At 41.9% G+C, this 12,651-nt stretch overlaps 1 protein-coding gene across 1 annotated transcript in view; it reads right to left on the bottom strand.

The window, feature by feature from the left end:
* Positions 1-401: 401 nt before the first annotated feature.
* lurap1l (leucine rich adaptor protein 1 like) overlaps positions 402-12,651 on the bottom strand; it is a 39,419-nt gene continuing 27,169 nt past the window's right edge. Inside the window, exon 2 of the mRNA XM_033018001.1 lies at positions 402-2,010. Within this exon, the coding sequence (XP_032873892.1) occupies positions 1,621-2,010 (390 nt within the window). The 3' untranslated portion in view covers positions 402-1,620. The remainder of the gene's footprint in view (positions 2,011-12,651) is intronic.

Raw genomic sequence — 12,651 nt, 5'->3', positions numbered from 1 at the left:
GCTGTACCTTAGGATAAGAGTGAATTTATAAATTGTCATTGTTCATTTCTTTACTCTTTGTAGCAGGGTTTGCAATAAACTTGGCTTAACTCGTTGAAATACCTCATGCTGTAGTAAACATGCTAAATTAATATCTCTGCTGTACTTGACACAAAATCCTACATGTTTTAGATTTCTTGGGAATTGTCTTTTAATTGCCCTAGACTCTTGCTTGCCCCATCTTTTAGACTTAATGGATGATAGACAAGATGTAGATTTGAAACTAAAATGTAATTTACTTGTACCTGCACGTTTAATTTGAGATGAAAGTTGTAGAGCACATAATAGCATACTTTATATGTTTCTAAAAGGATTCTTGATTTTAGTGCCAACAAATAAGTAAAATAGCCAACACTGGCATGGGATTGCGACGTTGAGGCTTTATAAAGCAGTTTTGAAAATACAACAAAAACTTATCACTCAAAATGACCAGGAAATTGGTTTATTGCTTTCATCATTGTTTAATTTGATCTTATATCCCACAGTAAAATGAGAAAATATCTTTATTCTCTGGTGGTATGTTGAGTTGTAATGAGAACCTTATCCACTCCTTCTTGATACGATTTTAATAAATTATATCACTGGGTGCATCTCTTTCTAATAATATCTTCCTTTTTACTTCCAAAATCCTAAGGAAAACTTAAGCCAATTGTTTTAAAACCCAGGAAACATGGGGTAAGCTGTTTTCTTTGGGTACCACTGGAAAATTGCATTTAAGATGCACTTGGAATTGCACTGAGTAGATAATAGTTCAAGTTTCTACCAATATCCATCTGTTTTCTCAGAAACAAAACCTTCCTTGAGGCACAGTGTAACTGTTTCTGTTTCTATCTCATCTCAATTAAAACATCTCCTTTTGGATGCATTAAGTGTAGCAACCTGTCACAGTTTCCTTTATTCTGGGATAATTTACTAATTGTTCCTAAAAATAAGCATTTTAAGGTCGCTTGTCCACCACCTATATGTCACCTGATTTAAAATAATTGAAAATGGCTTAAAAAAAAAACTATACTAAACAATTTAATTGTTTTGAACTATTGAGCCATTTAATAGATTTAGTCAAGTTAATTTCTTTTATAGAAAAAATCTTTTAAAATTAATTGCACCACAAAAAATGGGTGAAGTTATCAGAGTCTTTCCTGAACCTCTGCACGCAGTAGAATGTGCTTTACAAACGGGTGCAATGACCAGTTTTCTGATAGTTTCATTTGGGCAAAGTGAATAGTGAACACAAGTGAAAGATCAGGAGTTAAAATTAGTGTTTTGGGTGTGACTCAAAACACCTTGGTCTTTTGCATATGTTTGGCCGATTCTACTTATGAGCAGAAATGTTATCCTCATATTTAAAAATGCTCCTGATCACATTATCCCTTGCACTCAAATTTACCATGTCAATGGAATCACAATGTAGTTAAATCTGATATTAAACAGCACTGCAAAATAGGCAATATCAGATTAGTTATCCATTATATATTTCCCTTTGCTAACCTATATCAACCATTCCACATTATTAACCAAAGTCAGACTTAAACTCAATAATGTGGATAATGCAGAGACATTATCTTCTTGGTCTAATGCAACTTATCCAAAATAATAATAACCATCATCAGAGTCATCTTTGGATTCCTTATTGATAGTTTCACTTTTAAGTGAATCTGTCATCAAATGTTCATCCGAGAAAGGATCTATGTTTGGCGATGTGCAGTGATCTGGCAGGTCATCACCCAGTGTGTCCAGGTAACTTCCAACTGAAATTGAGTCAAGTCCATCGCCACCATTTTGTAAGCTGTTCCAGCTGCCCCGTAGTGAAGTGTTCTGACTTTCCATCAAGCTGTATGTACTACTTGCCAAACTGCTGCCCCTACTGGCCAACGTGCCCTTCTCCTCCATCATCCACTTGATGGATTCGATACCGTCATTGATGGAAAGCAGCTGATGCATCAATTTGACATCGATTGCCCTGAGACAAGCCTGGGGTACAGAAAAGCAAATAGAAAAGCAAATTAGCCAGTTTACACAAACTGAATGTCATTTAGTATACAGGATTGAAATTCTTCTCAGCTGAACCTGACATAATGTGTAATAGTTCTGATGCAAGATTTTAAATTGTGAAAGCATCATGCTTGAATTTGCTTTCTACGCTGGTACTTTGGCATTATTTTCAAAACAATTCCAACCACCACTGTGGAAACACGACATCTTTATCCAATTATTCATAGGAATCTGACATTATTTATATTCCCAGGGTAAACCCTCCGTGTTACAAATTTTCCATAGAATTCTTTTTTCGCGACTGACAAATGCCAGTAACAGATGAAAAACGGATGTACATCCACATTGTTGTTTTTAGTTTGAAGATAACATCTGCTCACTGGTTGAGTAAAGAAATTTAGGGTTGAATTTTGAGTACATCAACTGCTTTTGAAACTAAAAATCTCATTTTTATGCGAGCAAAATATCAGCAGTCAATAATTAAAAGCTGATGGAATATTAATAGTTTCAACCACTCACACTCAGATAAGAACTGGGCATTAGAAGAAATAAATGAAAGCATAATATACAATGTGTTAAAACATCAACAATATCAACATTGATATCGACAATATTGACATAGGAACATCGATAACAATGACTATTCACAGTCAGCCAAGAACTCGATAGCTGAAGAAGTAAGAGCTTAAAGTACAATGAAGTGACAAAATACCAAATATATCAACATTGATATCAGCAAAGTCAACATATGAATATTGCTAACTTCGACCATTCACAATCAGACAGCAATTGTGCAGTTGAATAACTAAATTTAGATCGCAAAGTAAAATAGTAAGATTAAACGAGAACTTACCAGTTTGAAGTTTGATCGTTATTTTATGAGGAGTAACGTTGAGGGAATACGTGAAGAACCCCGCCAGGACGCATGCGTGTCATTCTTCAAAGCAGCGGTGTGAAATCACAGATAACTGTAATGACTAAACATAGTAAGATTAGAGAAGAGATACCAGTTGAGTATATGATCAAGGGTGGGAGCGGAGGGCACGTATTCCCTCAACGTTACTCCTCATAAAATAACGATCAAACTTCAAACTGGTAAGTTCTCGTTTAATCTTACTATTTTACTTCGGAGTCACGTGAGTGACTACGTGAAGATTTTAAAGCTCTGTGATTTCATGCCGTGGAAACAAGTCCATGCATCACATCTGCCTTGATTATGGGGAGAATAGAGTTAACATCATTAGACATCAATACGATATTGAAACCCAACGATAAAAATATTAACTCCAATTATTGCCCCTATTTATGGGGTAAATTATATTACAGAACGTAAATTTGTTTCTGCAAATGTTCCAGGTTCAATGACTGGATTGTTATAAAGTCGTTGGAAAGTTTCCTCCGTTGACCATCCTGCTGTCTTGAGGATTTGGTCCATAGGAACGTCCAACTTCATAGCTGCCGATGTAGCTGCAGCCCTGGTGGAGTGAGATTTAAAAATGCTAGTGTCTACTCCAGCCTTTATTAGGACCTGTTTTAGCCATCTAGAGATGGTCTGGACTGTCACTGTTTGGAGTGGCTGTTTGTAGCTGATTAAAGTGACATTTCTTTCCCTCTGATGATCTTAGTATACTCCATGTATAATAGTAAGTGCGTTACAATACAGAAACGACCATCTGTCGGGTAGGCCCTGAATTCTGTTTTTAGGCCTGCTGACCCCTGTCTGTTCTGTTTGACTATTTCATTGATGTGAAAATGAAATTTCCAGATGAAATAATTATGTTGTCCAACCTTTGTTTCTGTAATGACTGGACCCTTTGTGCCGTGACCAAGGCCATCAGCATGACTGTTTTCATAGTCAGTTTCTGTAGGGACAGAGCTGTAGCTGGAGACCAGTTTCTTAACATGGTCAGTACAATGCTCGCATCCCATATTTGGGAGTACCTGGTTCTTGGGGGATTAATATTAAAATGCCCCTCATGAGTTTGGTTACCAGGGTGTGTCCCAACAGAATGCCGCTCTGTTCCTTGCGACAGGTATGTTGACAGAGCACTTCTGGCGCAGTTGATGGCACTTTGACTGAGCCTCTCATCGTAATGGAGGCTTGCCAGGAATTCCAGAACAGACGGGATGTTCATAGATCTGTGGGTGATGTTTATTGTTGTGACAGTACTTCCCATTTCTTGATGACACCAAGTACTGATTTTTTGGTGGACTGTCTGTGGCCCGCTGAAATAATTCCACTGTTCGGTCCGTCAGTCCCAGGTGTAGTAGAGGTGCTTTCAACTCTATAAATTAATAGGTTTATATAATTATGACATGGGTAACTCCCCTTGTTGCGGGAAGAACCAGTAAATTAGGTCTATGATGGATGGTGATGCATGGTTCTAAAACCATGTCGATATCACCGGGACCCATGGTTGAGTAGGCCAATCGGGTACTATCAAAATACCAGACGCGGAGTCTACTGTTTATTCCTAAATACCCGACTGATGAGGCAGAAGGAGGGAATGCATAAATAATCCCCCAATGCAGCGAAAATGCATCTGTAGCCACTGCCCCAGGTTCTGGTTCCCAAGAACCTAATTCGATAACTGGTGAGAGCATGGATGTGAATAGGTCGTTATCTGGTGTTCCATACCGTGCTGTAATTCCAGCAATACATTTTTTATCCAACATCCATACAGTGTTTTCATAGACTTAGCGTGACCTGTTGTCTGCCACTAAATTCAGTTTACCTGGTAAGTTGGTAGCTGATATCCAAATATCTTTCTGGATACACTATTGCTAAATTGTGTTGGCCAGATAGTCACATGATGTCGATATGTATCCACCCATATGGTTGACATATGCTACCACGGTGGTGTAGTCAATTAGTAGTCTAACATACTGGTGATATAACCCAGAACAATATGACTTAAAGCCATGGAATGCACTCAACTTTCCCAGGTATTTATGCCCAGCGTTTGTAATGATGCCTCCTGTGCATTCCATCTCCCCCACAGCTCGAGATGGAATTGGTAGCATCCCATCCAAGTGCCCATCAGTATGTAGTTCCATAGACGGGTAGCTGTTAATGGTTGGATTGGAACAATGCCTAAGGTTATGTTTCCACCATTTTAGTACCATTGTGGCCTCTGTTGGTAGCTTCTTTGGTCTGTTTTTATTTGGGCACTGTAGTTCAATATGCGCTTTTGATTATTCTTTGCCTGTAAGCATGAACATTCAGTTCAGTACATGCTGAACTGGAGGATTATGTTTTGAATAATTCTATGGTATAACCCTATACTTCTTCCTCCATGGTTACTATTAGTAGGTTTGTTACTTTTTCGGCATCCTCCGTGGACGTTGAGGTGCCGGTGTCTGAATCTGTAGTTGGGTCTGTGTTGAGGGTTAGCGCATTCCCCAGGAAGTAGCTTTTAGACGTTGCTTTAATGAGCCCCAGGGTTTCCCTCTATGTCAAGTTCTTTACCTGTTTAGATAAGTTGCCTCCAAATTTTAATATTGGTGGTATGGAGGTTCCAGGTTTGCATAGGCCTGCAAATTAGGGTCTAAAGCCGGTTGGATGGTACTTCTTCCTAATGCTGTTTACTCGTATTGGTAGTTTGCAAAATAAGGCCAGTGCATCCTGGTGATCTAGTGTCATGTCTTTTTTGTTTATTGTGCGGGCAAAACCCATAATACCGCTGTTAGGACTTTTGGAACTTTCTTTCGTTTCAAGTCCCTGCCCTGCCATGTTTTCAAATACACTGGTTGATACTGGGAACATTCAGTGTTTTGCAGTTCCCTGATGGTAAGTGTCTTCCAATAGGTTTTCTGCACCCCATGTGCACTAGGGGTATGTTCTGCACCCCTGTTCAGGTTCAGCCCAGAATTGACCCCCTATACTCCCCTCTGATGAGGGAGAACACTGTGCAGCCCTACAAGGGGTACTGCTGTAGGACTTACTAGCTGCCCCCTGTGACTAGTCTCCATCTCCCGGAGCCTGCCACTTACCTGCTCCAACAGCCGCTCCAGCTGACTCCGATGCTCTCGGGCACCCAACCGGCTCCAATGCACATGGTCACTGGCCGTCGCGGCTGCTCCTGAAGCCGCTACTACTGAGGCCGCTCCTGCTCCAGTTCCTGCAGCCACTCCACCCGGCTCCAATGCTCATGGGCACTGGCCGTCACGGCTGCTCCTGAAGCCGCTCCTGCTCCAGCTCCTGCAGTCAGCCCAGGATTGACACTCGGTGTTCCCCTCTGATGAGGGAGAACACTGTGCATCCCTACAAGAGGTACTGCTGTGGGGCTTACTAACTGCCCACTGTGGCTAGCCTCCATCTCCCGGAGCCTGCCACTTTGGGGTATTTCCTCCAGCAGCCGCTCCAACTGGCTCTTATGCTCTCGGGCATAGGCCACTCGCGGCTGCTTGAAGCTGGTCCTCCTGCAGCCGCTCCAACCGGCTCCAATGCTCACGGGCACTGGCCGTCGCGGCTGCTTGAAGCTGTTCCTCCTGCAGCCGCTCCAACCGGCTCCAATGCTCACGGGCACTGGCCGTCGCGGCTGCTTGAAGCTGTTCCTCCTGCAGCCGCTCCAACCGGCTCCAATGCTCACGGGCACTGGCCATCGCGGCTGCTTTGTTCCCCGCTCCCAGCCGCTCAAACCGGCTCCAATGCGCACGGGCACTGGCCGCTCGCGGCTGCTCCTAAAGCCGCTCCAACCGGCCCCAATGCGCACGGGCACTGGCCGCTCGCGGCTATTCAGAGTCGGACTCCTCGGAGTCAACGACCCTGTTAGTTTTTGCTTCGCTCTCCCGCCCGGCTTGGCAGGTGCGGGAGCGAAGTCGGGAGCGAAGTCGGGCACAGCTGTTCCCATTACGGGAGATTGGCGTGCCTTTGACTGCTGCTGCCGGCTGCCCGCAACTCCGCGGTTCTCCCCCGCCAGCTTCCGCAGCCTTCGTGGATCTGGTCCATGTCTCCACCTGAAAGGTAAGTGGAAGGAACGCAGAGTCTTCCTACCTGCTGTTCCTGACTTTCAAATTCTGGAACGCAGAGTCTCCTTACCTGCTGTTCCCGGCTTTCAAATTTTGCCGCTAAGGGAACGTCGTTCCTCCTGCTGTGACTCGTTGCAATGCGTGTAGCGATATGACACGCATGCGTCCTGGCGGGGTTCTTCACGTAGTCACTCACGTGACTCCGAAGTAAAATTAAGTGTTAGAAATATCAGCAATATCAATACAGCACTAAAACTACTAAACAGACTCCATGTAGATTATAAATGAAGAGTTTATGATTCCCAATTAACGTGGCAAAATTAATTTAGCATTTTAGCAAATATACTTGCTTAAATGTAGACAGCCATGACACTTTGCAGTGATGGAAATATATCTCATTTAATAGCCCAGCATATTGCTTGCTCAGGTACTGCCATGGACCCAGAGAAGCACCTTTTAGGCACACATGTTAGATGTGCATTGTACAAACAATATAGGTTATCCGAATAATAAAGTTATAACACAGGATTATCCTATATGCAGGATTAAAAGATCCCCAAATGAGTGGCTCAGTCAAAGTCCCTCAGTCCTCTCACATCCAACTCTGAATGATCGTGGAGTGAATCGACTTAAGGAAAGGGGTGGATCTGAGGCATAAATGTTACAAACACCTTTTCCTGGTCTAATCACATTGGTGTTGTGGCCAAGATAGTACAGCAATACTTCTGCTTCCTCAGAAGACAAAATATTCGACATGTCTCTAATGACTGTTACTAATTTCTATAGATGCACCACAGAAATCATCCTATAGTGATGCCTCACAGCATGGTTTGCAAAGACATAGCGTGGAAAGAAGCCCTTCAGCCAGAGTCCGCACCGCTCAAGACCGCAATAAATTGCAGAGAGTTGTGGACACAAGCCAGTACATCGTGCAAACCTGCCTACCCCCCAAAAGCTGGGTGGCAGTGTGAACTGTGAGGAGGATGCTATGAGAATGCAGGGTGATTTGGACAATTTGGGGGAGTGGGCAGATGCATGGCAGATGAAGTTTAATGTGGATAAATGTGAGGTTATCCACTTTGGTATCAAAAACAGGAAGGCAGATTACTATCCAAATGGCTTCAATTTGGGAAAAGGGTAAGTACAACGGGATCTGGGGGTCCTTGTTAATGTCTATGAAAGGAAGCATGCAGGTACAGCAGGCAGTGAAGAAAGCGAATGGCTTCTTGGCCTTTATAACAAGAGGAGTCGAGTATAGGAGCAAAGAGGTCCTTCTGTAGTTGTACAGGGCCCTAGTGAGACCACACCTGGAGTATTGTGTGCAGTTTTGGTACCCTAATTTGAGGAAGGACATTTGCTATTGAGGGAGTGCAGCGTAGGTTTACAAGGTTAATTCCCGGAATGGCGGGACTGTCATATGCTGAGAGAATGGAGACGCTGGACTTGTACACTCTGGAGTTTAGAAGGATGAGAGGGTATCTTATTGAAACATATAAGGTTGTTAAGGGTTTGGACACACTAGAGGCAGGAAAAATGTTCCCGATGTTGGGGGAGTCCAGAACCAGGGGCCACAGTTTAAGAATAAGGGGTAAGCCATTTAGAACAGAGACGAGGAAACACTTTTTCTCACAGAGAGTTGTGAGTCTGTGGAATTCTCTGCCTCAGAGGGCGGTGGAGACCGGTTCTCTGGATACTATAAGAGAGAGCTAGATAGGGCTCTTAAAGATAGCGGAGTCAGGGGATATGGGGTGAAGGCAGGAACGGGGTACTGATTGTGGATGATCAGCCATGATCACATTGAATGGTGGTGCTGGCTCGAAGGGCCGAATGGCCTACTCCTTCACCTATTGTCTATTGGCTATTTGTAGTTCTGGCCGAAACAGAAATAAAAATAAAATAAAATCACAGATGCTGGAAATCTGAAATGATAAAACAGAAAATGCTGGGAACATTCACCAATTTTTCTTTGTCTATATCAAATTATTAAGTCCCTGTCTAACATTAATGTGGGAACAGCCTAATCAATCAGAACAGGAATATCACAGAAAAAGCTTTTCAGATCCGAGATCTTTGAACTAGTTTTAATTCTGATGAAGGGTCCAGGAGCTGAAATGTTAACTCTTTCTCTTTCCACCGATGCTGCCAAACCCGTTGATTTTTTTTCAGGATTTTCTGTTTTTATTTATGAGTTTTGGGTATCAGCCTGAAAGTGTTATAAAAAGTTCTGGAAGTCGTTAATGTTAAATATTGAAGCGACTACTAGCACTGAAGCAAGAATAAAAGTTATGTCATGCAAAACAATTGATTTTGATGCAATTTCCTCCAAACAAATTCGAGGCATTTAACAAATCCAACATTATTATTGCATTGCGATGCTTGAGGAAATGCTGCACTTAGATTAGACTTAGACTCGGTATACTGTCTCAGTGTACTACTGCTATACACTTGTACTGTATCTGAGATGCTTATCTAATATGTACAGTGCCCTCCATAATGTTTGGGACAAAGACCCATCATTTATTTATTTGCCTCTGTTTTCCACAATTTGAGATTTGTAATAGAAAAAATCACATGTGGTTAAAGTGCACATTGTCAGATTTTAATAAAGGCCATTTTTATACATTTTGGTTTAACCATGTAGAAATTACAGCAGTGTTTATACTGATCTGTATACAAAAATGAATTTCACTGTACTTCAGTAGATGTGACAAATGAAGTGCCGTACCAAATGCTAACCAGCTGGAGATGGCTCCCAGGTAACATGGTGCTGATCCAAATATCCATAGAAAAATACGATAAACAGGCAGCAAAACACAAACATGTATATGAAATCAGTACTTCGAAATGTTTAAGAACTATGAACACAAACTGAGCATGTAGTATGTGAAATTATTGTAGCACTGTATTGTATTGATGCTGCTTATCCTAAAGAAATATGAAAAATAGCTGTGCACAGTATGGGCGGCAGAGTGGAATAGCTAGTAGAATAGCTGCCTCACAGATCCAAAGACACAGGTTCAATCCTGACGCGGGGCCTAGTTTCACCTTATAACAGCATGGTTTTCCTCCGGGTGCTCCATTTCCTCCCACATCCTAAAATCTTGTGGATTGGTAGGTTAAATGGCATTTGCAACTTGCTCCTGGTGTACAGATGAGGAGTAAGATAAGGGAGGAGTTGATATAAATCTAGCGAGGATTAGATTAATGTTAAAATAGGTGCTTGATTGTCAGTGTGGATGATGGGACAAAGGGCCAGCTTCTGTGCTATGTCTGTCTGTGAGTCTGTGATGAATCTGAGTTTTGGTATACTCTGTCCAGAGCTTTCACCATGATTTTAAGGATGTTCAGAACCCAACACAATTATCCCTTCTCCTTTTCCATCGAACCCCTCCCCCCCCCCCCCCGTATCTTTCCTGAAACCGCAGGAGATGTAACACCTGTCCCTATATCTCCTTCCTTGTCTTCTTCCAGGGACCACTGCAGTCCTACCATATGCATCAGAGGTTCACGTGCACCTCCTCTAACCTTATCTACTGCATCTGGTGTTCCTGATGTAGCCTCCTATATATTGGTGGGACCAAGCTTAGACTTGGCGACTGTTTCGAAGGTGTCTTTTTTTGTTCCAACACATTTATAGTTCTGCATTCTCTGTGGGTCACCTCTGTTTATTGGGGACAATTGTCTAACATTTTGCTGGAGGATTTCAACTACTTGTTATGAAAATGGATTGTCATATCTAAAGGTGAATAAGTTATATGCATGAACATTCCTACTCTTGATTACATTAAACCACATGTGCTAACTTTTTTGGAAAAGCTACAAAACACATGTCTTTATGGACCACTCCTAACTACCCCTGAACTGAGGGTGCAAATAGCACATTGTTTGGTCTGGAGTCGCCATATTGTAGCAATGTTACAACATTTTGAGATTTTAACAGTCAAGTCTTTAATTTATCCCATCAGGTAAAGCATAAAAAGAAGTTTAATTTGACACCTAATTCACTTTCATATCTTCAGTATTAAAAATGTTATGGCCATTTTCATACTCGGAAATTGGCATCTTGTTCCCTATTGCTTTTTCATTGACAACACAAAAGCTGTGATCGAGGACATTTAAAAGCCCATAACTTTCTTAAAATTTAAGAGAACTGAAAGAAATGTTCAGTTATTATAGATTGAAGCATTCTGAAACAAATATGAAACAATCTTACTTAGATGACTTGAAATTAAAGCATATAATTAGTTAGTTACCTAATTATAGCTAATTACAAAATTCAATTACTAGATCTAAACATCTATCCATTTCTTAAGAATAGATTAACATTTTTAAATAGCCTAAGTGTCCAAATAACATTCACACAAGAATTCAGAACATAACATAATTTTTAAATATCATTGTCATGGGTTTATAGGCCAAATGGAAGGAATTTAATGTTTAATACCTGTAAATTAATGGCCATTTAAATCAACTTGCCTGTGGGATTTTCTGGAACGTGACCATTTGGAACGTTGAGGTTGCGGTGATTTTAGTCCCCATATCGGCAGCAAATACACTGCCGGTTCTTCGGGGAAAAATATCACCGTTTCGCAACTTAAAATGTGAATTAAATGCATCTTAAGAAACACTTTTATACATAAAAATAAACTACTTTCTTTTACCTGTCCCCTACATAAAATCCGGCCCCGTTGTGGGCATTGACGGCTTCAGAAGCTGATTTTAAAATCACTCCAGTGATTAACTTGTCGGGCAATTTAAAAAAAAAAACACACAGAATGGCCGTCGGAACGATTCTTTAGCAAAATCTTGCACTCCAACAAATATAATCCAGGACCAGGTCGGAATAAATGCGCGTTTTATCCCCGCCCCCCCTCCCCCTCAAACACGCCAAAATCGCGCACACGGCCAGTGGCAGAATTGCAGCGCCGCTGAAGGTAAGTATTGTAACATACCTACATATTGTATGAGGTTACTAGATTTCCTTTCCTGAAGGGCATTAGCAAACGTAGTCTGGACCCTCATCCTCAACCTTACCACCATGAGTGACCCAACCAGAACCTGGTGCTTCCGACTGCATCGCTCTCGGAATCATGGGGGCACGCAAGTCTCTTCATCACGGCAAGGTTAACGATCTGAAGACTGCGGAAACTATCGTGGAATTTCCCTGTTAGCAACATGAAGCAGGCAAGGTCCTCATGAACAACTGACAAGCCTTTAGCCGAGAAGATCCTTCCGGAGACACAAGTCAGTTTTAGATCATCACGTGGAACAGCCGACATGATCTTCACAATGCGTCAACTACAAGAAAAATGTTGTGAACAACTTCAACCTTGTACATGGCATTCATCGACCTCACTACGGCCTTCAACTCAGCAACAGCAACTGTGAGACATTTCAAGTCAGATCAGAAGTGAAACAGGGATGCATGATTGCCCCAACACTGTTCACCATCTTCATTGTGACAACCATCCACATCATCAAGGAACTACCCCCAGGAATCGAAATTGTCTACAGAACAGATGGCAGACTTTTCAATCTTGCCCGTCTCAAGTCCAAAACTAAGACATCTATGAGCTCCCTCGTCGAGTTCCAATACGCAGACGACAACAGTGTTGCAGCTCTCTCAGCAAATCATCTGCAACAGATCCT

The sequence above is a fragment of the Amblyraja radiata genome, chromosome 3 (assembly GCF_010909765.2).
Source record: "Amblyraja radiata isolate CabotCenter1 chromosome 3, sAmbRad1.1.pri, whole genome shotgun sequence".
Taxonomy (NCBI): Eukaryota; Metazoa; Chordata; class Chondrichthyes; order Rajiformes; family Rajidae; genus Amblyraja; species Amblyraja radiata.
Note: the sequence above shows the minus strand (reverse complement) of the source record. Positions and strands in the feature narration are given on the sequence as shown.